Raw genomic sequence first — 26751 nt, 5'->3', positions numbered from 1 at the left:
TTCATTATCTCTATTAATCTCCCCTTCCCACACATACTTCTGGAGCAACTGCTTCTCTAAATCTTACATTCTCCCCCTATTTCCTAATCCTTTATAACATCACTTTCTTTTCTTACCTGACTTTCTGAATTCCTCTCCTGTGTACTTTCGGTAGCACATTTCTTAATTCTTATGGTTCCCTTTTCAGGGAAAAAGCAAGCATAGCAAGAAAGCAAAGCTTAAAGCTTTTGTTTTTAAATGGTAAGTGTATCTGTCATATTGCCCAGTGTCTTATTACTTATCTTTTCTGAATGTGTCTGTGTCAATAAGTCGTCTCTATGAAAGGAGAGAACATTTTTAATTTATTTCAATCCATAAGTGTCTTTTATATGTCATGACCTCAGTAAGTATTGTTGATGAGGAGGAAGAATTGTTGAAATCCTGCTCTGACTGAAATCTTTGGTCCCTTTGGGATTTTCTGAACCAGCAGCTTGAGATTATTATAAACTGTGGTCTCCCCCTTACTTGTTATGTTCCCTAGGCTCATCAGAAACTGCAGACCTCACTCTCAGTGGCTGCGAATTCCATCATGAGTATCGTGACTGGAAGCACCAGCAGCAGCTTCCGAAAGATCTGCTTCCAGGCCCTTCAAGTTAGTAGGAGATTGGGGATGCTTAAATGTGCCAGGGTTTTAACGACATTCTACTACCTAGCTTAGTAATATGTACAGTGCTTTCAGAAACATTATTTCATTTGATCCTCCTGTAATCCTACGTAGTACCAGGCCTTTGGTAAGTGTTTTAAGAAATATTTGTTGGGGCCGGCCCCGTGGCTTAGTGGTTAAGTGCGCGCACTCCGCTGCTGGTGGCCCGGGTTCAGATCCCGGGTGCGACCGACGCACCGCTTCTCGGGCCATGCTGAGGCCGCGTCCCACATACAGCAACTAGAAGGATGTGCAACTATGACATACAACTATCTACTGGGGCTTTTGGGGGAAAAAATAAAAAAAATTAAAAAAAAAAATTTGTTGAATGGATAGTGTTGTGTATACGATTTTATAAATGAGAAAACAAGTTATTTAAAATTTCTACTTCCTTTGGGTCATGTAGCTAGTTACAAGCAGAGCTAGGATTAGACCAGTAATTCCTAATTCCTTGTTAAAGAATGTTCTGTAGACTCATGGTGACAGAATACATTGGAAATAGCTGGGCAGCCATAAGTATTACGTGTATTTGGCAGTATGGAATAGTGTAACAAGTTTCGGAATTAGATGCCTGAGTTCAAATCTTGACTCATTTACTACTAGCTATGTGGACTTAGGCCTGTACTTAACTTTTCTATAAGTGCTTCATCTATAAATTGGAAAAAGTAATAGTACCTCACAGGGTTATTATGAGGGCGAGGGCTAAATGTGAACGTGCCTAGCACATGGTAGGTTGTCAATAAGTGTTAGTTTCTCTCCTTCTTTTCAAGAATATGTGCTGACCAATTGATATTATTGATATTATCAGTGGGGTAACACATTCATTCCATGTCTGTTGCTTCACTTTTTTGGTACGTTTTTCCTTGAAAAGATAGTATAAATTTTTTTTTCCCCCAAAGCCCCAGTAGATAGTTGTACGTCATAGCTACACATCCTTCAAGTTGCTGTATGTGGGACGTGGCCTCAGCATGGCCCAAGAAGCGGTGCGTCGGTACGCGCCCAGGATCCGAACCCGGGCCACCAGCAGCGGAGTGCGAGCACTTACCCGCTAAGCCACGGGGCCGGCCCGAAAAGATAGTATAATACACACAAAATTTTAAATAATAACTAACAAACTTTATCACCATAATTTAAAAATTTTTTTATTGATATTTTAATGGTTTTTAACATTGTGAAATTTTGGGTTGTGCATTTTTGTTTGTCCATCACCATATATATGACTCCCTTCACCCCTTGTGCCCACCCCCCACCCCCACTGCCCCTGGTAACCACAGTACAGTTTTCTCTGTCCATGTGTTGGTTTATATTCCACATATGAGTGAGATCATACAGTGTTTGTCTTTCTCTTTCTGGCTTATTTCACTTAACATAATACGCTCCAGGCCCATCCATGTTGTTGCAAATGGGACGATTTTGTCTTTTTTTATGGCTGAGTAGTATTCCATTGTATATATATACCACATTTTCTTAATCCAATCGTCAGTCAAGGGACACTTAGGTTGCTTCCACTTCTTGGCTATGGTGAATAATGCTGCAGTGAACATAGGGGTGCATAAGCCTCTTTGGATTGTTGATTTCAGGTTCATTGGATAGATTCCCAGTAGTGGGATAGCTGGATCATAGGGTATTTCTATTTTTAATTCTTTGAGGAATCTCCATACCGTTTTCCATAGAGGCTGCACCAGTTTGCATTCCCACCAGCTGTGTATGAGTGTTCCTGTTTCTCCACATCCTCTCCAACACTTGTTGTTTTTTGTCTTGGTGATTGTAGCCATTCGAACAGGTGTGAGGTGGTATCTTAGTGTTGTTTTGATTTGCATTTCCCTGATGATTAGTGATGTTGAACATCTTTTCATGTGCCTATTGGCCATCTGTATATCTTCTTTGGAGAAGTGTCTGTTCGTTTCCTCTGCCCATTTTTTGATCAGGTTGTTTGTTTTTTTGTTGTTCAGTTGTGTGAGTTCTTTATATATTATGGAGATCAACTCCTTGTCAGATGTATGTTTTGCAAATATTCTCTCCCAGCTGGTGGTTGTCTGTTCATCTTGATTCTGGTTTCATTTGTCTTATAGAAGCTCTTTAATCTGATAAAGTCCCACTTGTTTATTTTTTCTTTAGTTTCCCTAGTCTGGGTAGGCATGTCATCTGAAAAGATTCCTTTATAACCAATGTCAAATAGTGTGTTGCCTATATTTTCTTCTATGACTTTTATAGTTTCAGGTCTCACCTTCAGGTCTTTGATCCATTTTGAGTTAATTTTTGTGAATGGCGATAGCAGATGGTCCACTTTCATTCTTTTGCATGTGGCTGTCAAGTTTTCCCAACACCATTTATTGAAGAGACCTTCCTTTCTCTATTGTATGTTCTTAGCACCTTTGTCGAAAATTAGCTGTCCGTATATGTGTGGTTTTATTTCTGGGCTTTCAATTCTGTTCCATTGATCTGTGTGTCTGTTTTTGTACCAGTACCATGCTGTTTTGATTACTATTGCTTTGTAGTATGTTTTGAAGTCAGGGATTGTGATGCCTCCTGCTTTGTTCTTTTTTCTTAGGATTTCTTTAGCTATTTGGGGTCTTTTGTTGCCCCATATAAATTTTAGTATTCTTTTTTCTATTTCTGTGAAGAATGTCATTGGGATTCTGATTGGGATTGCATTGAATCTGTAGATTGCTTTAGGTAATATAGACATTTTAACTATGTTTATTCTTCCAAACCACGTGCATGGGATATCTTTCTATTTCTTTATGTCATCATGGATTTCTTTCAATAATGTCTTGTAGTTCTCATTGTATAGGTCCTTCACCTCCTTGGTAAGATTTATTCCTAGGTATTTTATTCTTTTTGATGCAATTGTAAATGGTATTATCTTTTTGAGCTCTCTTTCTGTTAGTTCATTATTAGTATACAGAAATGCAACTGATTTTTGTAGATTGATTTTGTACCCTGCAAGTTTGCCATAGTTGTTGATTGTTTCTAATAGTTTTCCAACAGATTCTTTAGGGTTTTCTATATATACAATCATGTCGTCTGCAAATAGTGAGAGTTTCACTTCTTCGTTACCTATTTGGATTCCTTTTGTTCCTTTTTCTTGCCTAATCGCTCTGGCCAAAACCTCCAGTACTATGTTGAACAGGAGTCGTGAGAGTGGGCAGCCCTGCCTCGTTCCTGTTCTCAGAGGAATGGCTTTCAGTCTTTCCCCGTTGAGTATGATGTTGGCTGTGGGTTTGTCATAAATAGCCTTTATTATGTTGAGGTACTTTCCTTCTATTCCCATTTTGTTGAGAGTTTTTATCATAAATGGATGTTGTATCTTGTCAAATGCCTTCTCTGCGTCTATTGAGATGATCATGTGGTTTTTATTCTTTGTTTTGTTGATGTGATGTATTACGTTGATTGATTTGCGGATGTTGAACCATCCCTGCATCCCTCTTATAAATCCCACTTGATCATGGTGTATGATCTCTTTAATGTAGTGTTGTATTTGGTTTGCCAATATTTTGTTGAGGATTTTTGCATCAATGTTCATCAGTGATATTGGCCTGTAATTTTCTTTCTTTGTATTGTCTTTGTCTGGCTTTGGTATCAGGGTGATGTTGGCCTCGTAGAATGATTTAGGAAGTGTTCCATCTTCCTCTATTTTTTGGAATAGTTTGAGAAGGATGGGTATTAAATCTTCCTTGAATGTTTGGTAAAATTCACCGGAGAAGCCATCTGGTCCTGGACTTTTATTTTTTGGGAGGTTTTTGATTACTATTTCAATCTCTTTACTTGTGATTGGTCTATTCAGATTCTCCACTTCTTCTTGGTTCAGTTTTGGGAGGTTGTATGAGTCTAAGAATTTATCCATTTCTTCTAGATTGTCCAATTTGTTGGCATATAATTTCTCATAGTATTCTCTTATAATCCTCTGTATTTCCGTGGTATCCATTGTAATTTCTCCTCTTTCATTTCTAATTTTATTTGCTTGAGCCTGTTCTCTTTTTTTCTTAGTAAGCCTGGTTAAGGGTTTGTCAATTTTGTTTATCTTCTCGAAGAACCAACTCTTTGTTTCATTAATCCTTTCTACTGTTTTTTTTGGTCTCAATTCATTTATTTCTGCTCTGATTTTTATTATTTCTCTCCTTCTGCTGGCTTTGGGCTTTGTTTGTTCTTCTTTTTCTAGTTCTGTTAGGTGTAATTTAAGGTTGCCTATTTGGGCTTTTTCTTGTTTGTTAAGGTGGGCTTGTATCGCTCATAATTTTTAATTTTTTCATATTATCTCATATTATTATATTATGTAGTTGTAACCAAAGTATTCTATATTCTTATGTAATTTTACATTTCCCCCTGTCTTAACAGTCTTAAAATTTGAATTGGTTAGCCAGTAGTCCACTATATTGATTTAATCTAATTTAATAAACCATTCCCCTAATGATAGACATTTAAGTTGTTTACACTTTTTTGTCATTATAAATAGTGCTTCAGTTAATACTTTTATGTGATACCTTCTTTTGATTTATTTCCTAGAGTAAATTTTTATAAGTGGAGTTATTGGGTCAAAGAGTATATAGTACCTTTATAATCCGTGCATCATAGTTTCAACTTTCTGGGTCATGTGGATAGCACAGGGTAGTGAGAAGAATACTATATTGGCAATCCTAAAGTCAGACCTAACTTTCATACTAACCAGCTGTGAGAGCTTGGGTGGGTCACTTCTCCTTTTTGAATTTCAGTTTTCTCTAGTATAAAATTAGTGTATTGTATTAGGTAATTATTCTGTCCCCTTTAACTCTAATATCCTACAATTCTATAGTAGAAAGTAGAAGCTGTTACCCATTCTTTATGGATGCAAACTGTATTATTTTGTTCCTTTCCTCCCTAAAAGACTTATCTGAGGAAAAGTTCTTATATCAACCTTAATTGTTCAGTGGAACCTCTGCTCTCTTGGAACTTGTTTTAGAGGGGAGGAGGTTACATAACCCCTTCATGAACAGGTGGATCTCCTACAGAGATAGGAGGACAAAGACCTTGTTCGAAAGATCTTGCTTAGGTAACGGAAATTGGAAGACATATAGGAACCACAACTGCCTGCCTCGTGCCAAGTATCCCAGACCTTCTTTCTACTCCTCCAGTGTCCATAGGAACTAAGGAAACTCCTAACACAACGTGAGGAGTGTCGTTGGTTTGCTTTCCTTTTTGTGTCATCCTCTCCCCCTATAAACTTCCTGTGAGTTCTTCCCCTTTGGTTGCCAGTACTGGAACTCAGCACATTCTATCTCTGGCCCATTTTAGGCAGCTGATACACAGGAGTTTGGGAACAAACTGCACAAATCATTTCGTGAGATTACCCAGCACCGATTTCTTCACCATTGCTCATGTGAGGTGAAGCAGGTAAGTGTAAAGTAATAATCAGTACTTTGGTGGAAATCTTCCATATTGGTATATGGGAATCTTGAATACAGGGTGGGTAGGTGCAGGTGCTTTAGATTGCACAATCTGAGGTTAGTCTTTCAGCAAAGAAGCCTGTGGTTCAGAAAAACTTTATAGAATGTAGTATTACATAGAAGTAAGAGCATGGTTAGGTGTCACTTGAATTCCATTTCTACCAGTAACTAGTTGTGTGGTATTATTGTGGAAGCTATTTAAGCTTTCTAAGCCTCAGTTTTTTTATCAGTAAAATAGGAATGATGCATACCTAAAATGATTGTTGTGAGGTTTGAATAAGATAATGTATGTAAAGTGCTAAGCACATACCTACTCATAATGGTGATGATATGATGGAATTCTTATGTTTAGTTTTGCCTAATCAAAAACATACTTTTATCTATTCACCTTCTTGGATGCTGGAGATATAGAGTTGCATTAGTTGGGGTCTCTACCCTCAAGGAGATCAAATAGCTTCATCTGGTTTTGTGACAGGCTCCTCTAATGAGTGAAGAGAAATCATAGCTGGGAAATTCTACATATCTACAGATTCCAGGTGTAGCTTCTAGTAGTATTCCAATAAAGCCCACTTTTCTGGCTTTCTTGGCTCCAATCAGTAAAATTAATTTTTCTGCAACTAAAGTATAAGATGAGTAAATAGATTAAAGATGAAATTATCATACAGTAGCTTCTGGCCAAGGTGGAGTAACAGGGACCAGATTTACCCTCCTGCCTGTAATAACAAAAAATCTGGACACAACATATGAAACAATGGTTCTCAAGTCACTGGGCATCAGACAATTAATGGCATAGTCATTCCTGAGAGATGGAAAACAAATGAAGTGAGCCTTATGATTGCCCTAGCATACTGCCTAGAGAGAGTAAAGAGGCCATGGAGTAGGGAGAGGGAATCCAGGCAAAGCCTAGTGGTCTCCCTGAGTTGAATAGATAAAGCTGGGAATCCAAGGATGCCAAGGCAGCTAAAGTGTTCAGGGAAGAGTACCATAGAAGAGAAATCTGCATAGAGAGAGAATTCTGGAGATCTTCAGAGGTTCCCCCTCTGGTGTTCAGTTGAGTACTGATCAGCTCATTCATGTGAAGAAACATCTAGGTAAAGAACCACCCAGAAGGATTAGAGGGAACAATATGCAGAGCTTACACAGGGCTAGGAATAGTGCCTATTCCCCACCAGAGAGGAAAGCCTTCTAATTCACGGATCGTCAGGTAGAATACTACAAAGCATCTTGCTTCAGGAATGGAGTAAAATTAAACCTACAATAAACACTCCTTCAGTCCTGCCTAACAGAGCTTAAAAGCAGAAGCAAGACCTAAAAGGATCAAGTTGTTTCCAAGTAATTCAACGGCATCACAGAACAAAGTGCAAGAATATTTATAGGAATTCGAAAATATCCAGCACCCACGAAGTTAATATTGACAGTGCCTTGCATCCAATAAAAAATTAACAGGCATGCTAAGAAGCAGGAAAAATAACCCACAATGAAGATAAAACTCAATCAATTGATCAATCAATCATTCAATCAAAACTGATCCAGAACAGATACAGAAGATAGAATTAGTAGACAAAGACATTAAAACAGTTATTATTATAACTGTATTCCATATGTTCAGGAAGCTATAGGAAAGATGGGACACATTAAGTAGACATATGGAAGGTATAAAAAAGACCCAAAACAAACTTTAAAGATAAAAACTATGATGTCTCTGAGGTAAAAATTACACTGAATAGTATTAATGGCACATTAGACACAAGTAAAAACATATAGCAGGCCGGCCCCGTGGCTTAGCGGTTAAGTGCGTGCGCTCCGCTGCTGGCGGCCCGGGTTCGGATCCCAGGCGCGCACTGACACACCGCTTCTCTGGCCATGCTGAGGCCGCGTCCCACATACAGCAACTAGAAGGATGTGCAACTATGACATACAGCTATCTACTGGGGCTCTGGGGGAAAAAATTAATAAATAAATAAAATTTTAAAAAAATTCTTTATTAAAAAAAAAACATATAGCAATAGAAACTATCAGAAATGAAACACAGAGATTAAAACAAACAAAAAAATAATAGAGCATTGAGCACCTGTGAGTTATGGGACAACTTCAAGTAGCCTGATATATGTGTAATTGGAGAATCTGAAGAAGAAGCAGGTGCAGAAAATATACAGTATTTGAAGACATCATGGCTGAAAAATTTCCAGATTTGATGAAATCTATAAACCCCACAGATCTAAGAATCTTAACAAACCCCAAGCCCAAGAGACGTAAAGAAAACTACACCAAGGCACATCATAACTAAATTGGTTAAAACCAGTGGTAAAGAGAAAATCTTAAAAGCAAACAGAAGGGAAAAAAAAACTTATTATGTACCAGGAAACAAAGATAAGGATTATAGCAAATTTCTCATCAGAAAGAGTATAAACTAGAACAAAATGGAGCAACATCTTTATAGTACTGAAAAAAACCTGTCAACCTAGAATTCTTTACCCAACAAAAATATCTTTAAAAACAAGGATGAAATAAGGACTTTTTCTGGGGCCAGCCTGGTGGTGTAGTGGTTAAGTTCGTGTGCACCACTTCAGCAGCCCAGGGTTCGCAGGTTCGGATCCTGGGCACAGACCTATGCCTCGCTTATCAAGCCATGCTGTGGTGGCATCCCACATATAAAGTGGAGGAAGATGGGCACAGATGTTAGCCCAGAGCCAGTCTTCCTCAGCAAAAAGAGGAGGATTGGCAACAAAAGTTAGGTCAGGGCTAATCTTCCTCACCAAAAAAAATAAATAAATAAGGACTCTTTCTGACATACAAGAGATGAAAGAATTCGTTATTAGCAGACAAGAAATGTAAAGAAGTCCTTCAAGCAGAGGAAAAATGATACCAGATGGAAACCTGAATCTACACAAAGGAATGAAGAGTATTGAAAATGGTAACTAGGGCCGGCCCCGTGGCTTGGTGGTTAAGTGAGCGCGCTCCACTGCTGGCGACCCGGGTTCGGATCCCGGGCTCGCACCGACGCGCTGCTTCTCCGGCCATGCTGAGGCCGCGTCCCACATACAGCAACTAGAAGGATGTGCAGCTATGACACACAACTATCTACTGGGGCTTTGGGGGGAAAAAATAAATAAAAATAAAAAAATCTTTAAAAAAAAAAAAATGGTAACTACATGGTTAAATATAAAGACTTTTTCTTATTATTTAAATCTCTTTAAAACATAATTAACTTTTTAAAGCAAAAATAGTATTTTATAATCTATATAGAAGTAAAGTGTATGACAACCATAGTACAAAGACCAGAAGGAGAGAAATGGAAATATACTATTGTAAGGACTTATACTATATGTGGAGTGGTATAATATTACTTGAAGGTAGACTGATAAGTTAAAGATGAAAGGAACCATCAAAATAACACAACAAGGAGTTATAGCTCATAAGCCAAAAAAGGAGATAAAATGGAATTATAAAAAATATTCAACCCTTAAACGAATGAGAAGACAAGCTACATACTGGGAGAAAATATTTACAAGAGATACATCTGATTAAAGGACTGTTACCCAAAATATACAAAGAAGTCTTAAAACTTAACAGTAAAAAACAACCTGATTAAAAAATGGGCCAGGGCTGGCCCCGTGGCTTAGTGGTTAAGTGCACGTGCTCTGCTACTGACGGCCCGGGTTCGGATCCCAGGCGCGCAACGACGCACCGCTTCTCCGGCCATGCTGAGGCCGCGTCCCACGTACAGCAAATAGAAGGATGTGCAACTATGACATACAACTATCTACTGGGGCTTTGGGGGACAAAAAAAAAGGAGGAGGATTGGCAATAGATGTTAGCTCAGAGCTGGTCTTCCTCAGCAAAAAGAGGAGGATTAGCACAGATGTTAGCTCAGGGCTGATCTTCCTCACACACACAAAAAAATGGGCCAAAGACCTTAACAGACACCTCACCAAAGAAGACATACAGGTGGCAAATAAGCACATGAAAAGGTGTTCCACATCATATGTCATCAGGGAAATGCAAATTAAAACAAGATACCACTACAAGCCGATTAGAATGGCCAAAATCCAGAACACTAACACCACCAAATGTTGGTAAGGATGTGGAACAGCAGGAACTTTCATTCATTGCTGGTGGGAATGCAAAATTGTACAGCCACTTCAAAGACAATTTTGCAGTTTCTTACAAAACTAAACATACTCTTACCATGTGATCCAATAATCATCCTCTTTGGTATTTACCCAAAGGAGTTAAAGCTTATGTCCACACAAAAACCTGCACATGGCTGTTTATAGCAGCTTTCTTCATAACTGCGAAAACTTGGAAGCAATTAAGATGTCCTTCAATAGATGGATGGACAAATAAACTGTGGTACATCCAGATGATGGAATATTATTCAGCCTTAAAAAGATATGAGCTATCAAGCAATGAAAAGACATAGAGGAAACTTAAATGCATGTTATTAAGTAAAAAAAAGCCAATCTGAAAAGACTATATACCATATGATTCCAAGTATATGACATTCTGGAAAAGGTGAAACTATGGAGACAGTAAAAAGACCAGGGATGGACCAGCCCCGGTGGTCTAGTGGTTAAGTTCAGTGTGCTCTGCTTTGGCAGCCCAGGTTCCGTTCTCAGGCACAGACCTACACCACTCTATTAGAGGCCATGTTGTGCTGGTGGTCCACATACTGAAAAATAAAGGAAGATTGACATGGATGTTAGCTCAGGGTGAGTATTCCTCAGCCAAAAAAAAGGAAAAAAAAGATCAGGGGTTGACAGAGGTTAGGAGGGAAGGAAGAATGAATAGGTGGAGCACAGATAACTTTTAGGGCAGTGAAACTACTCTGTATGGTACTTTAATGATGGATACATGTCATTATACATCTGTCCAAACCCACAGAATGTACAACACCAAGAGGGAACCCTAATGTAAACTATGGACTTTGGATGATAATGATGTTTCAATGTAGGTTCATCAATTTGTAACAAATGTACCACTCTGGTGGGGGTTGTTGATAATGGGAGAGACTGTGCATGTGTGGGGGCAGGGAGTATATGGTAAATCTCTCTACCTTCTGCTCAATTTTGCTGTGAACTTAAAACTGCTCTAAAAAATAAAGTCTATTTAAAAATTTTCAATCTAAAAGAAGGTAGAAAAAGAGGAAAAGAAGAAAAGGAAACGAAGAGATGAGACAAATAGAAAACAATTAGCAAGATGATATATTTAAACCCAGCCATATCAATTATCATTTTAAGTGTAAATGGCATAAACAACCAATTAAAAAGCAGAGATTGTTAGATTCAATAAAGAAGCAAGAGCTGGGGCCCACCCAGTGGCGCAGCGGTTGGGTGCGCGTGCTCCACTTCCGCAGCCTGGGGTTCGCCAGTTCGGATCCGTGGCGCGCACTGATGCACTGCTTGTTGAGCCATGCTGTGGCGGTGTCCCATATAAAGTGGAGGAGGATGGGCTCGGATTTTGGCCCAAGATCAATCTTCCTCAGCAAGGGAGAGGAGGGTTGGCATAGGATGTTGGCTCAGGGATGATCTTCCTCACAAAAAAAAGAAGCAAGAGCCAACTATATGCTGCCTACAAGAACTGCAGTTGGAGTATAAAGACAGAAGTAGGTGGAAAAAGATGGCTTACACTAATAAAAAGAGAGCTGGAGAGGCTACAATAATATTAGACAAAGTAGATTTCAGAGAAAAGGATATTACCAGGGATAAAGAGGGTCATTTCATAATGATGAATACAATACAATGAGTATACTACAATGAAGACAATAGCCCTAAACGTTCGTGAAACTTTTTAGAGAGCTTTAAAATACAGGAAGCAAGGGGCTGGCCCAGTGGTGCAAGCGGTTAAGTGCGTGCACTCCGCTTTGGTGGCCCCCGGTTCGCGGGTTTGGATCCCAGGTGCGCAGGGCTGCACTGCTTGGTAAGCCATGCTGTAGCAGCATCCCATATAAAGTAGAGGAAGATGGGCATGGATGTTAGCTCAGGGCCACTCTTCCTCAAGGAAAAAAAGAAAAAGAAGAGGAGGATAGGCATCGGATGTTAGCTCAGGGCTAGTCCTCACAAAAAACAAAAAAAAAATACGTGAAGCAAAACTAATAGAACTGTAAGGACAAATAGACAAATCCACAATTATATTTGGAGATTTCAACATACTCCACTCAATAGTTGATAGAACAAGTAGACAGAAAATCAGTAAGTCTATAGAAGTCTTGAATAACACTATGAGTTAACTTGACCTGATATTTATAAAACACTCTGCCCAACCACAGCAGAATATACATTCTTTTTAAGTACACAAGGGACATTTAGCAAGATAGACCATATTCTGAGCCATTAAATATATCTCAATAAATTTAAAAGGAATCAAGTCATACAAAGTATGTTTTTGACCAGAATAGAATTAAAATCAATAACAGAAAGATATATAGAAAATTCCAAATATTTGGAAACTAAATGACACACTTATAAATAACCCATGGGTCAAATACAAAATAAAAAGGGAAATTAGAAAATAATTTAATTAAAATGGAAATGCAAATTATCAAAATTTGTAAGATGTTGCTAATGCAGTACTTGGAAAAATGCCTATGTTAGAAAAGAAAAAAGTCTCAAGTCAATGACCTCAGCTTCCAACTTAAACTAGAACAAGAAGAGCAAACTAAATATAAATTAAATAGAAGAAATGAAATAATAAAGATTAGAGTGGACGTCAGTAAAATGGAAAACAGAAAAACAACAGAAAAGAATCAATGAAACTTAAAGGAGGTGCATTGAGAAGATTAATAAAACTGATACACATTTAGCCAGACTAATCAGGATAAAAAGAGAGAAGACACAAATTGCCACTATCAGAAACAAGAGAGGTGGCATCAGACATTAAAAGGATTATCAGAGTATATTATGAACAACTTTACTGCAGTAAATTTGACAACTTAAATGGACAAATTCCTTAAAAGACAATTATAAATTACAAAGTTCACTCAAGAAGAAATAGTTCTATACACCTGATAGCTCTATGTCTCCTAAAGAAATTGATTTTTCAGTTAAAAACCTTACCACAGTATTCAGAATTTTAAAAACTCTCAAAACTCAATAATAAGAAAACAAACCAATTTTGCCCAATTTTTAAAGTGGGCAAAAGATTTGAAAACACATTTCACAAAAGAAGATACACAGACAGCAAATAAACATACAAGAGGGGCTGGCCCAGTGGCATAGTAGTTAAGTTCACATGCTCCGCTTCGGTGGCCTGGGGTTCGTGGGTTCAGATCCCAGGTGCAGACCTACACACTGCTCATCAAGCCATGCTGTGGAGGTGTCCCACATACAAAATGGAGGAAGATTGGCATGAATGTTAGCTCAGGGCCAGTCTTCCTCACACACACACACACACACACACACACACACACACAAACACACATACGAGAAAGATGCTCAGCATCATGAGTCATTAGGGAAATGCAAATTGAAACTACAATGAGATACCATTTTACACCTACTTGGGATAACAAGACTGACCATACCAGGTGTTGGCAAGGTCGTGGAGGAACTGGAACTCTTATACCCTATTTGTAGGAATGAAAAATGGTACAACCACTTTGGAGAACAGTTTGGCAGTTTCTTAAAAAGTTAAATATACACTTATCATACAACCCAGCCATTCTACTCCTAGATATTTACCCAAGAGAAATGAAAGCATATGTCCTCACAAAAACTTACACACTAATGTTCATGGCACCTCTGCTGTATTTGTAATAGCCAAAAACTGGAAACAACCCAGTGTCAACAGGTAGATGGATAAACAAATTGTGATAGTATATCCGTTCAATGGAATACTACTGAGAAATAAAAGGAATGAACTATTGATACACACAGTAGCATGGATGAATCTCTAAATAGCCATGCTGAATGAAAAAAACCAGAAACACAAGAGTACATACTGTTTGATTGCATTTATATGAAATTGTATAAAATGCCAACTAATCTATAGTTACAGATCAGTGGTTGTTTGAACATGGGAGGTATAGGAGGTGGAGGCAGTGATTATGAAGGGCAAAGGAAACTTTTGAGGGTGATGGATATGTTTATCTTGATTGTAGTGATGGTTTCACAAGTATGTACATATGTCAAAATTTATCAAATTGCACATTGTATATATATATGCAGTTGATTGTGTATATGCATGTTGTATCTCAATAAAATTATAGACAGTTTCTGAGAGAATAACAGGCCCTTTAGCACCTTTTCTGCTGCTTCTCTCCCTCTCCTACTTCTGTTTGCCTGATTAGATGGGGAAGTTTAGTTGACCAGGCACCCAGGGATCACAGCATCTCATGGATTTGCCCATCCTTGTCTGCTTTGTAGCTAGAAAGGCACAGGACAGCTGTGAAACCCCTGTAAATGCTCTCTTCACCACACCTTTTTTCATGGTTGTATGTACCTTCTAGGAAGCACCTTCCTAGGAATGCATCTGCTGTTCCCTCCAGCTGGTTCACTGCAAATACTTTTTTTTGCTGAGGAAGATTGGTCCTGAGCTAACATCCATGCCCATCCTTCTCTACTTTTTCTGTTGGTACGTGGGATGCCACCATAGCATGGCTTCATGAGTGGTGTGTTGGTCCGCGCCTGGGATTCAAACCTGCAAACTCCGGGCTGCCGAAGCAGAGCATGTGAACCTAACCACTATGCCACCAGGCAGGCCTCTCACGGCAAATACTTTTGCTGGTTTCCCTCCAACTTCAAAAGCTGCTGCCCACAACTTAAGCAAATAAAAGCTAATACCCATTGTATCAGTTTCCTATGGATGCTGTAACAAATTACCACAAACTTGGTGGCTTAAAAGCAACAAAAATTTATTATCTCACAGTTCTAGAGTCCAGAAGTCTGAAATCAAGGTGTTGGCAGGGCCACACTCTCTCCAAAGGCTCTATGGGAGAATCCTTCCTTACCCCTTCCAGCTTCTGGTGGCTCCAGATGTTCCTTGGCTTGTGGCCACATCACTCGGATCTCTGCCTCCATCCTCACATGGCCTTTCCCCTTTGTCTCTCAAATCTCCCTCTGCCTTTCTCTTATAAGGGCGCCTCTCATTGGATTTAGGGCCCACTATAAATCCACGATGATCTTACCTTGAGATCCTTAATTACATCTGCCAAGACCCTTTTACCACATAAAGTCACATTCACAGGTTCTGGGAGTTAAGACTTGGACATATCTTTTGGGGGGCCACTATTCAATTCACTACAGCCACCACATCTTCAAATTTCTAGGGATAGGTTCAGGGGGAGGCATGTGCCATTATCATAGGACCTGGGATAGATGAGTAGGATCTAGAAGTGTTTCAGCCTGTAAAGTCCTTTTGCTTGGGTCTGTGATATCTCAGTGAGATCTCAAAAGGAAATGATCTGACCTCTTTGGCCCCATTCTGTTGCTATAGTGATAGCTCATAGCCTCAGGACCATTCATAGCCCAATTAACTTGGCAGATGGCTCGTGAACTCTTATTCAGTAGTCATAGGTCTTGGAAGGAACAGTTATTGAATCCCTAATCTTTGCCAAGATTTCCATTCTTATATCCACAAAGATCCTACGAGGTAGATTGTAGTTTTCCCATTTTATAGATAAAGAAACTGGTTAGAGAACTTTCCTAATTTGCCCAGAATCACAAAGTCAGTAAGTGGGAAGGCTAGGATTTGTACTGAGGTCTCCTGGCTCCGAAGCCTAGTAACGTTATTACCTTATAGGACTGGATCACAAGCCCAGGGAATACTAATGATCAGAGGCATTGATAAGAACCCATGCTTCTCCACTCAAGATCATTACTGTTTCCCTCTGATAATGGCCATTTAATGATAAATAACTTGTTAGTGGCACAAGAGTGGCACCCAGTGGCTTCAGCTAAAAACTACAAGACCAATGACAGGTCAAATTCTACCTCTGGACCAGTCCCTCAGTTTCCCTTTCTAAAAAGGTAAAGTATAATAGCTGACCTCTTGAGTAATATAGAATAAAACCATCTATGGCTATTATATAGTTTATGGGAAAATGGAAGAAATGAGAGAATATGTATTTAGAGTTTTATAGAATATATTCAGGGAAAAGTCATGCCAGGAGTGGAGATATTAAGCCTAGGTCTTGGAACAGGGCAGTGGGCCATGAAAGAGTAGAGATAGTACTCCAGAGCTTAGTGTCATAGATATGTGTAGGGACTGAAAACTTAAACCCAGAATAAGCAGGAGCAGTAACAGGGAGGCAGCTTTCTAAGGAAAAGTATTGTTTCCCAGGAGGGTAGACCAGAATTAAATGTCTCACAGAGTGTTAAATCCAAGGAGGCTGACTCATCTAGGGGACCTGATGATGAATGAAGAGTGTGCAAGGCTCCACTGGGACTCAAAGCTTTATATCTGAAGGTGGGTATTTCCTTGGTGAGACCAATTTCAAGACAGGAGAAAGGTTTGTCTATTACATGAGCTTTTCCAGGCTAGAGTTAAGTAAAAGAATATGCTCTCTCTCAAAAAAGAAAAAAATGTTTGGAAAATTTCCTAGTACTGTTTCTTTTTTAATACCCTAGGGCCATCTTGACCCCTTCTATGTTCCTTGGAATATAATTACTTAGAAATTGAAACTTGCTTTAGTAAACAATATATGATAGAATGTCTGTTTTTCATTGTTACAATTCACATACCAGAAAATTTACCATTTTAAATTGTACAATTCAGTGGTTTTAAGTATATTCATTGTGTTATGCAGCCATCACCACTAAATTCCAGAACATCTCCATCACGCCAAAAAGAAACCCTGTACCTAATTTGCAGTCAGTCCCAATTCCCCCATCATCCATCCCCTGGCAACCACTAATCTACTTTCCGTCTCTATGGATTTGCCTCTACTGGGTATTTCATGTAAATGGAATCATACAATGAGTGGCCTTTTGTGTCTGGCTTCTTTCACTTAGCATAATGTTTTCAAGGTTTATCCATGTTGTAACATGTAACAATACTAATTCATCCCTTTTGTGGTTGAATAATATTCCACTGTATGGATATACCACTTTTTTTATCCATTCATCAGTTGATGGACATTTGTGGTATTTCCACTTTTTGACCATTATGAATTATGCTGCTATGAACATTTTTGTGTGGATATATGTTTGTAATTCTCTTGGGTATATATCTAGGAATAGAATTGCTGAGTCATATAATAACTTTATGTTTAACTTTTTGAGGAACTCCCAAACTGTTTTCCAAACTTACTTTCCCACCAGCACTGTATAACGGTTCCAATTTTTCCACATCCTCACCAACGGTTGTTATTGTCTATCATTATTATTGCCATACTAGTGAGTGTAAAGTGGTATTTTATAGTGGTTTTGACTTGCATTTCCCTAAATAAATAATGTTGAACATCTTTTCATGTGCTTATTGGCCCTTTGTATTTCTTCTTTAGAGAAATGTCTATTCAAATGCTTTGTCAAACCCATTTTTTAATTGGGTTGTTATTTTGTTTTTGAGTTATAAGAGTTCTTTATTTTGGATACAAGTCCCTTATCAGATATGATTTGTAAATATTTTCTCTCATTCTTGTGGGTTGACTTTTCTTTATAGTGTCTTTTAAAACACAAAAGTTTTTAATTTTGATGAAGAGGGTATCTATTTTTATACACTTGTATTCTTGAAAAACAAGGAGCTAGGTGGATTGGGTTCAGATCTTAGTAAGTACTTTAGTTTCTCTGTCCACACTGAACCAAGTGTGGCAGGGCTTTGAAAGGCTGCAGAGCACTATAAGATGTGCTCCGTGGCTTCCCAGGTTTAGTCTCAGTCAGTCATTTGTTGAGCACTTACCCTGTGCAAGGCACTATGCTAGCTGTAGAGATATAGGCACGAGGAACCTTACCTTTCAAGGAATTTAAGATGTAGAAAATGGACACACACACATAAAAATGAACAGGGCCATGCAGTGCATACTTCAGAGCCCAAGGAGTGGGGCAGACAGTAGGCAAGTTCAGAGGAGGAAGGAAAAGCCCAAAGTGGCTGAAGCAAGCTAAAAAAGGCTCCAACAGAAGAAGGAAGCCTTGTTGGGGGCTGGGTAGGGGGATTCACATGAGCCAGGAGGAAGTAAGAGGGAGTTCCAGGTGAGGGAGGACAGCTCTGTGAGGTCAACAAAGACACCAGGCACACTTGTCTCACTGGGGCTTGTTTATGCTTCTGCAAAACTCACTTAGGACTTCTAATTTTTTAAGCAGTTGCTCCCAGAGAAAAATGATGCAGAGCAGAGCACAGAGGATGCACATGAAAACAGCAACCTGGAGCTCCTTGCAGGTAACGTTGCAGCTTTCCAGGTGAGCCCTCGACCAAAGCTGGGAAGTAAAAAATATGACTTCAGGCTTTCAAACTGCACCTTCTACCACAGCCATATCCTTCTGGGATTTGGTTGGCTCCCACCGCCACTACGGGTGTTCTAGGGCAGACGGAGGCACTCCCTCCCGAAAGCTGATATGAGAGGACTAGAAATTTCCCATATAGTTTGTGCAGTTACAGATAGCTGCACATGATGGGGCAGGACTCTGAATCCAAGGGTGGGGGGCGTGTGGCTGGAAATAACCATAGCCACTGGCACCTGAACCTGTATGGTGCAGGTGCCAGGCACTATTCTGAGCTTTCAAAATGCATTAATGCTCTTAATTCTCAAAACAATCTTATGAGGCATAGGCACTATTATTATTCTCATTTTACAGATGAGGAAACTGAGGCCCAGAGATGTCAATAAACTTACCAAGGTCACATAGCTAGTAAATGGCAGAGCCAGAATTCAAACCCAGGCAGCCTGGCTCTGGTCTGTCTCTAAAAGAGCCAGATGAGCGGGAATGCACCGTCGGACAAAACAGGGCCTGAGCTTGAGGGAACCTGGGGACTGACTGCAGCACCTGTGCTTTGTTGGTAAAATTCCTCTTTGCAGGGTCACAACTACAACATGCTGTATGTTGTCTATGCTTTGGCCTAAGATGTGTTCCTGAATCATCCTGTCAATTGAACCAGTTTTAAATGTTGTGGGGGCTGTTGCCACTGCAAAGAACACTGCAGTGAAGGCTTGTATAAAGCAGAGAATCTATTTTTATAAATTTAGATTGGAGATTTAAAAGAGTGGAAGTATATCACATACCACAATTCAGTATTTACCACATACAGTTCAGTATTTTATGCAGTGAAGGGACAAAAGAATAAGTACTTTCCTTAGAAGGAAGAAATTACCATTTAATTCAGCACCTTCTGTGGAACTGGGGTGATGCTAGGCTCTTCCACAGTAACCACTCTTTCACAGGGGATTTCACAGACCCTTTGGGGTAGGCAGCATTGGTCCTCTCTCATAAGAGACAACCCAGGCTCAGGGGCTGAGTAGAGTGCTTAGCAGGAGGAGGATCTGAATTCAGCCTGCTGCCTCTAAAGCCCATGCTTTCTCCAAAAGCCTTAAAATCTAGGCGTTTACAATCTGGTGGAAACTCCTGGAAGACTGCTTGAGTTGCTCTGCCTTATAAAGCTGCAACTCTAGTTGCCATCAGTCCTATGCCCCACGTGGGCAGCTCTGCTGAAGAAAATCACCAAATGCTGCATGATGCCACCATATGATACACCTGTGGTCCATTCACTGAGAAGCCTTGTTTGTCCAATCCTTTGTCTTCCTGGCTTTCTCCTCAGTCGCTACTCCATTCTTTTAAAAATCTACCCAGCCTCTGTCTCCTGACTTAAGCTTCCTACTTCACATTTACTGATCTCTTTTCTCAGTAAACTCACCCAACTTGTACTCCCCCACTGCCAGAACCTTATCAGCATGGGACCCATTCCTTCTAGGCTCAGGAGTGGCATTATCCTACTGCTTTCTCAGGGCCTGCTTGCATCAGTTATCACTTCTGTACCTTCACCTTCTCTTCTGAGTTCTTTAGCACCAGCAGGTCAGTCTCTCGTTCTTCAAAAGGAAATCTCCCATGATCTTGAACTTGTTCCATCTCTCTCTCTCCATCACGTCTCAGCCAAGGTTCTCAAAAAAGCAAGCTGCACTGTCTCCCTTTCTTCTTCTCATTCTCTTGCTAACCCTGGGCACTTGCTTTCCCTGTGGCTTCTGAACTGCAAGCTCTCTTGTTTGGGAAGACCTCTTAATTACCAAATTGATTGTGTATTTATCTTTACCGTACTTGAACTATTTGCAAAATTTGGTACTGTTAAGACTGTGGTTCTCCCCTCTCTGACATTTTCTCTTCAACTGGCTTCCTCTGATCATCCCAAAACAGTGATCATACAGCACTCCCTCCCTAACTGCTCTCTTCCACCCCGGGTGTTGACTCGTGCTCTGGGCTCAAGACTCCCCAGTTGGTATGACCAGCCTAGGTCTCTCCTGAGCGCCAGTTTTATCTCCGCAGTAGGCAGCTGCATGTGGAAGTCCCATTTGTACCTCAGTTTCCTCTTTCCTAATACGTTGCCCTCTGCACACCCCCTCAAGATCAGCTTTTCTTACTTTAGTCTGTCATGATGGGTAGCACCACTATCCAGTTTTTCACATCTGAAACCTGAGATTCATTTGAGATGCTCCTCATTCTAATGTTCCACATCCAGTCTATCACCAAGGCCTGTCCATTTGGCCTCATGAATACTTCTGGGTTTTTGTTTTTTGGTTTGTTTTTTTTTTTTTTTTGGTGAGGAAGATTGGCCCTGAGCTAACATCTGTTGCCAATCTTCCTCTTTTTGCTGAGGAAGATTGTCCCTGAGCTAACATCTGTGCTAATCTTCCTCAATTTTGTATGTGGGACATCACCACAGCATGGCTTGATGAGTAGTGCCTAGGTCCGCACCTGGGATCTGAACCAGCGAACCCCAGGCCGCTGAAGCAGAGTGCGTGAACTTGACTATGCCACCAGGCCGTCCCCTCATGAACACTTCTGACTCCTCTATTTCCAGTGCCTTCACTTCTCCTGGGCTCCAGAGGGCTTCCTGCCTCTAATCTGACTCTAAGCCACACCTTGGACAGAATGATCTTTCTAAAATACCAAATATCTCCAGTGTTTAAAACTCTTCACTGCCTATTTCCTACAGATAAAAATCTATTTCTTGGCCTTCTCTGATTCCTACTCATCCCTTCAGATTCATCTCCTAGGACTCCCCACCTTGCATTTTATGTAAGATGCTGTTAATGCCTTTGGGTGTTTGTCTAACTCCTTCAGCCTGAATTCCTTTCCTCTGAGTTCCTTGTCAGCCTGGCATATTTCTCTTCATCCTTCAAAACCTGGCTCAGACATCTCAGAGAAACCTTTCTTCATCTCCAGAGATGGTTAACAGCTTCTTTATCTGTTCTACCCCTGGGCTTTGTGCACACTTCTGCATCCCTTCTAGGATCTGTGAGCTTCACGCAGGGAACAGCTCGTTGATCTACATTCCTAGCACCTGCTCAAGAAGAATCTATGGACCCAAACTTGCTTTAAATTTGCATCAGTGAATCAGTTAATAGTACAAAGGCTGCCTATGGGCGTGAGCAACAATGGGAGAGAGAGGTGAGGCTGACTTTAGGGCAAGGGAATCCGAGCTTGGCAGGGAGGGAGCTGGATCGTGCAGACTCCACGAAGAATCTGTGTGCAGTGACTGAGTGGGGGTGAGCCCTAAGTGAGGGCTTGGTACAATCACAGATGCCCCTTCCGGGGCGCAGCTCAGAGGGGACAGGGAGACCCTGAAACCATTCTGCAGCCTCAGCTTGATCCTGAAGGCCCTGAGCTGCCGGGTTTTGACCTGGACAGGACCTAATGAAAAGTTGAGGTGGGAGGGCTAAGAGAGCCGGGCCCCAACTCCTCCCTTTCTTCCAGGTTTCCCCCTGCCCCCAGGGTCTTTGTAGCACTGGGCCATGGGTGTAAGATGAGTGGGCTTGTTTTCTCCTAGGGATCAGCAAGCAAGTGAAAAACAAGAGGCTCAGGAGGGGCAGTCTCCGCCAGGGCGTGGAAGACAAGCAGGCTTTCCACTCAGCCAGGGCCCCGAGCCCGTCGGAGGCCGCCCCACGCCCCGCGGAGCCTACCGCGGCCTCCCTGACCCCTAGCAGGGCAGGCCCGGGGAGAGACCTGGAGGTAACAGGACGAGGGAGGGCGCGGCGGGAGGGCGGGTACCCGGCGGCGGCCGAGGTTCCTCACCCCTGGCCCCCTTTCCTCTCGCAGGACGCGCTGTGGCTGCAGGAGGTCTCCAATCTGTCCGAGTGGCTGAGTTCCGACCCTGGGCCCTGAGCCGAGCCCTCTCCCCGCGCGTCCGGCCCGGCGGCTGCTGGAGCCGCGTGCTGTCTGGCGTTCAATAAACCTGCTCCTCGCGTGAAGCTTCTGTGTCGGTATCGGGGCCGGAGCGGGGGACAGGGCCGGGAGCCCGCGCCGCCGGATGACGTCACCCGCGCTTCCGGCAGGCGCGGGCCGAGCGGCGGCGGTATCGCGTCACTGGTGCGCGCCGCGGGTCCGGGCGCGATGGCGGCGCTGGGCGGGGATGGGTTGCGCCTGCTGTCGGTGTCCCGGCCGGAGCGGCAGCCCGAGTCCGCAGCCCTGGGCGGTCCAGGCCCCGGGCTGTGCTGCTGGGTGTCCGTGTTCTCGTGTCTCAGCCTCGCCTGCTCCTACGTGGGCAGCCTCTACGTTTGGAAGAGCGAGCTGCCCAGGTGCGGAGATTGCGCGCGCGGCCGGAACCCGCGCCTCCGGGAGGCGGGGCTGCGGGCGGAGCTTGGGCGACCCAGGGGCGGGGCCGCGCTGTCAGGAGGCGGCTGTGGGCCTCCTGAACTTGTTGCCCCTTCCTCAGGGACCACCCTGCCGTCATCAAGCGGCGCTTCACCAGTGTCCTGGTGGTGTCCAGTCTCTCGCCCCTCTGCGTGCTACTCTGGAGGGAGCTCACGGGCATCCAGGTGCGGAGGAGGCGGGGCAGAGGGTGGTGGGGGAGAGATCTTGGGACTCTGGGCGAGGGAGCAAGACTGATGCCCCCTTTCCTGTGGCTCAGCCAGGCACATCCCTGCTCACCCTGATGGGCTTCAGGCTGGAGGGCATTTTCCCAGCAGCACTGCTGCCCCTGCTGCTGACCATGGTGAGTGTTCCTGCTTTATCTTTCCTCCTGTTTCTTTGTTATTAGCATGATTCTCCTTTTTGTGGCCACTTTTTGTTATCCTGATTGTGTCCCGCTTTTGACTGATGGGAGACAGGAATTGTGGATGGCTCTCGGCCCTCCGTATGCATGGGTGGGAAATCCTGGCTAAGAACAGGAAGCTTGAAGTCTCATGAGGCCTTGTCTGAGCAAGGACAGTGGATTATGGTTTAAGCCTTTCCTTTGACCGCTCCTGTTTTTCTGCCCCCCAGATCCTTTTCCTGGGCCCACTGATGCAGCTCTCTATGGATTGCCCCTGTGACCTGGCAGATGGTTTGAAGGTTGTCCTAGGTGAGTCCTCGGGACTAGGGGAAAAAGTAGGCACAGGCAGTCCAGGACAATAGGGAAAGGGAGTCAGTGTGCTCATGGTGGGACCTGGACATAAGATGTGAGATATTCCGTGTTTCCTCATTAGCAAAATGAGCACATGTAGTGGGTGGCCTCTAATAGTTAGTTCCTGATGTCCAAGGAGCCCCCTAGGGACCCCCAAGCAGTACTTGGTGTGAACTAGAGAGTTTTGTCCCCTGCTTTCCCTACCTTTTGGCTTCCCCTACCTTTTGGCTTCCCCAAACCAGAGCTGGTCTTGGGCAAATTTTGATGTTTCCAGAGTTTACTACCAGGATGCCCTGCCTCAGCTACTAATGCCTATCCTTTCAGTTCTCTTGAGACATTGTTCTATGCTGGGTCTGGTAAAGTCGACCCTTATCTTTTCTCAGGAGTATTGATGCCTAACCTGAGTTTGGCCAGGGGAAGGTTATGGGAGAGGGACCCTTGGGAGGGGATCTCTGTTCAATAACTAGTCACTCATTGCTTGTCCTGAATCCCCTCCCTAGCCCCTCGCTCCTGGGCCCGCTGTCTCACAGACATGCGTTGGCTGCGGAATCAAGTGATTGCGCCCCTGACAGAGGAGCTGGTGTTCCGGGCCTGCATGCTGCCCATGTTAGCACCGTGCACGGGCCTGGGCCCTGCTGTGTTCACATGCCCACTCTTCTTTGGAGTTGGTGAGTCTGTCCAAGCTGGTCCTTTTGAGATGATCCCAGCATGGGAGCCGAAAATGGGGCTTGGGGCAAGAGTAGAACCTATAGGGTGGGCCAGGAGGAATGTGACATGGTTCTTGCTTTCCTCCCAGCCCATTTTCACCACATCTTTGAGCAGCTTCGTTTTCGCCAGAGCAGTGTGGGGAGCATCTTCTTGTCTGCAGGTGAGTCCTAGGGTGCTTGCCTGGGGCAATCCTGGGTTGGGGTGTGTGAGGGTGTCCCTGATGAGCCACTCTGGAGGAAGAATTGGGAGCAGAGGGCTATAGTATTTGAGGGGCCGCTGACCATGGGAGTTGGGGTGCAGAGGACAGCCATAGGTGCTGGAGCAGGCAGCCACTGCCCCCAGGGGGGAAGGGGATGTCTTTGGCTGATGGGTGTGCAGTGCTGGGGCAGGAAGAGCGTGCAGGTGTGGTCACTCGCGGCCTCCCCGTCTTCAGCGTTCCAGTTCTCCTACACAGCTGTCTTCGGTGCCTACACTGCTTTCCTCTTCATCCGCACAGGTTGGTCCTCAGTCTCTCATGGGTCCCCGGGGGCTCAGGGGCCCACAGGAGTGGGTGGGAGAATGGGAATGCTGTGTTTGTTTTAGGAGCGACAAGTTTCTTCTACCACGGTCCTTGAGACAGGTCTGAGCCAGGGCCCTCAGCCTGGTGAGGTGTGAGAGGTGGAAGAGGAGGGCATGGTGTGTGGGTGGGTGGAGCATTGCTCTGCTCTTTCAGGAGAGGAGGGTCATTAGCCCTGGAAGGGCTTGGGGAGGTGGTGGGGCTGCCCCATGAGCTGCTCTGTCTCCCCTCCCCAGGACACCTGATTGGGCCGGTTCTCTGCCACTCCTTCTGCAATTACATGGGCTTCCCTGCCGTATGTGCGGCCCTGGAACATCCGCAGAGGCGGCCCCTGCTGGCAGGCTATGCCCTGGGTGTGGGACTCTTCCTGCTTCTGCTCCAGCCCCTCACGGACCCCAAGCTCTACGGCAGCCTTCCCCTCTGTGCGCTTTTGGAGCGGGCAGGGGACTCAGAGGCTCCCCTGTGCTCCTGACCCATGCTCCTATACACACTCCTATGAACTCTCATGGGCTCTCTAGCCCCTCCCCATCAAGGGGTACTGCAGGGGAGGAGCTGGCCAGGGTCCCCGAGATCTCAGGAATTTTTTTAGGGGATTGAAGCCAGAGCTAGTTGAATCCCAGGGACCAAGAGAAAGGAGCAGATATCCAAAGGGTGTGGCCCCTGTCAAAAGGGGGTTGAGGAGCAGCTGGGAGTGAGGGGCAAGGGGCAGGTCCCAGGAGCCATGCACTCCCTTCCTCACTTTGGACTGCTGCTTCCCTGAGCTCCTCTGGCCCCCTCTCCCTCTGAAAAGCTGCTCGGGGGGGGGGGGGGGGGGGGGGGGAATTTACAAAACCCCTCCCCCTAACTTCCCAGGGTTTTCTCATTGTCTTTTTGCATCAGGACTTTGTATTGGGATATTAAAGAGATTTAACTTGGGTAACATGGCCTTAGACCTTTGGGAATCAGTCTGTTGGGGGTCTTGGGAGTGTGCCCACCACCTGTCCCAGCTACCTGGAACACTAACCTCTGGGCAGGTCAGCCTGGTAGGCATAGTCCCCTGGAATAGGGGACAGGATAGGGGCCTCTGGCTGCCTTGGGTCTGTAGCTTCTTCCTTCCTGAGCCAGGCCCCAAGTCCTAGGACAGGTGGCCTGGGGCTGCAGGCACCAAGTGTGGGCCCAGTTCATCCTGGGGCCTGTGCCTTGGCTACCAGAGTCAGGGAGTGGGACCCAGGGCCCTGACTCCAGGGATGGAGCCTCCAGCCTGTGTCCTCTGAGAGGGTGGAGGGTCCACTGTGGGGCCTCCACCAGGACCTCCCCAAAGTCTACCAGCCTCACATTACACAAGGAAATAGGTCCAATTGGAAGAGGAACCAGCTCGGAGTCACCTGGGAGTGGACGTTTCTCTGGGTCTCTCCACCTCGGACCTCTGCCACTGTGCTGCTTGTCTGGTTCCTGGAGCAACCAGAAGCAAGGCTGCAGCCTCAGAGCAGCAGCAACTCAGGGTTCTTTCTCGGAACCTGCTGGTGCTCTACATGCTCTTCCTCTTGGTTTTAGAATGCGTCTCATGTTCTCATTCCCCTGAGACCACTTGTTTTAATTCTTGAGTATTATTCCTTTGGGTCACATTCCAAACTGAAGGAGGTTGTTCCAAGTCCCCTTCCCTGAGGCTGGTGGTCGAAGGAAAGGAAACGGATGTGCCAGTCACTTCGCACCTCACCCCCATGTTGGCTGTGCCTAAATTACATTCACCTGGATCTAAAAGGGCATCATGACAGTCACACACCTACCTCGCTGGAGAACTTTCCTCTCCCCTAGCCTGTGTAGCAGCTGTCGGGGAGGCGCGGGGGGGGGGGGGGGGGGAGCACAGGCCTGTTTTAGAGGGTGTGTTTGGGATCTTGGAGTCCAAAGAGGAGGACGCCAAGGTCCACCCCAAAGATTGG

The 26751-nt window shown here is 43.7% G+C and overlaps 2 protein-coding genes across 8 annotated transcripts in view; both read left to right on the top strand.

Annotated features, from left to right (window-relative positions):
* TOP6BL (TOP6B like initiator of meiotic double strand breaks) overlaps nucleotides 1–22461 on the top strand; it is a 95747-nt gene extending 73286 nt beyond the window's left edge. Inside the window, exons 12-16 of the mRNA XM_087422582.1 lie at nucleotides 521–631; nucleotides 5954–6052; nucleotides 18342–18417; nucleotides 22015–22196; nucleotides 22284–22461. Coding sequence (XP_087278708.1) covers nucleotides 521–631; nucleotides 5954–6052; nucleotides 18342–18417; nucleotides 22015–22196; nucleotides 22284–22349 — 534 coding nt within the window. The 3' untranslated portion in view covers nucleotides 22350–22461. The remainder of the gene's footprint in view (nucleotides 1–520; nucleotides 632–5953; nucleotides 6053–18341; nucleotides 18418–22014; nucleotides 22197–22283) is intronic.
* Nucleotides 22462–22561: 100 nt separating this feature from the next.
* On the top strand, nucleotides 22562–25755 carry RCE1 (Ras converting CAAX endopeptidase 1). Of its 7 annotated transcripts, none has more exons than XM_087422584.1 (9): nucleotides 22562–22762; nucleotides 22900–23002; nucleotides 23095–23178; nucleotides 23448–23526; nucleotides 24069–24236; nucleotides 24365–24436; nucleotides 24666–24772; nucleotides 24859–24895; nucleotides 25069–25755. In XM_087422584.1, exons 1-9 carry the CDS (start codon nucleotides 22578–22580, stop codon nucleotides 25302–25304), a joined length of 1071 nt encoding a protein of 356 aa, XP_087278710.1. In that variant the 5' UTR covers nucleotides 22562–22577; the 3' UTR covers nucleotides 25305–25755. The 7 variants fall into 7 exon arrangements, with proteins under 7 accessions (XP_087278710.1, XP_087278709.1, XP_087278711.1 ...); XM_087422583.1 differs by having other exon boundaries at nucleotides 24859–24919; XM_087422585.1 differs by having other exon boundaries at nucleotides 24859–24924; nucleotides 25069–25221.
* Nucleotides 25756–26751: the final 996 nt, after the last annotated feature.

Source organism: Ceratotherium simum, chromosome 34 (assembly GCF_057802395.1).
Source record: "Ceratotherium simum simum isolate JZ-2026a chromosome 34, ASM5780239v1, whole genome shotgun sequence".
NCBI lineage: Eukaryota > Metazoa > Chordata > Mammalia > Perissodactyla > Rhinocerotidae > Ceratotherium > Ceratotherium simum.
Note: the sequence above shows the minus strand (reverse complement) of the source record. Positions and strands in the feature narration are given on the sequence as shown.

Coding starts and splice junctions, on each gene's coding strand:
- RCE1 (XM_087422583.1), top strand. CDS start 22,578: ATGGCGGCGCTGGGCGGGGATGGGTTGCGCCTGCTGTCGGTGTCCCGG. Junction 23,527..24,068: donor TGGTTTGAAGGTTGTCCTAG/GTGAGTCCTCGG, acceptor TCCCCTCCCTAG/CCCCTCGCTCCTGGGCCCGC. Junction 24,237..24,364: donor CCCACTCTTCTTTGGAGTTG/GTGAGTCTGTCC, acceptor CTTTCCTCCCAG/CCCATTTTCACCACATCTTT.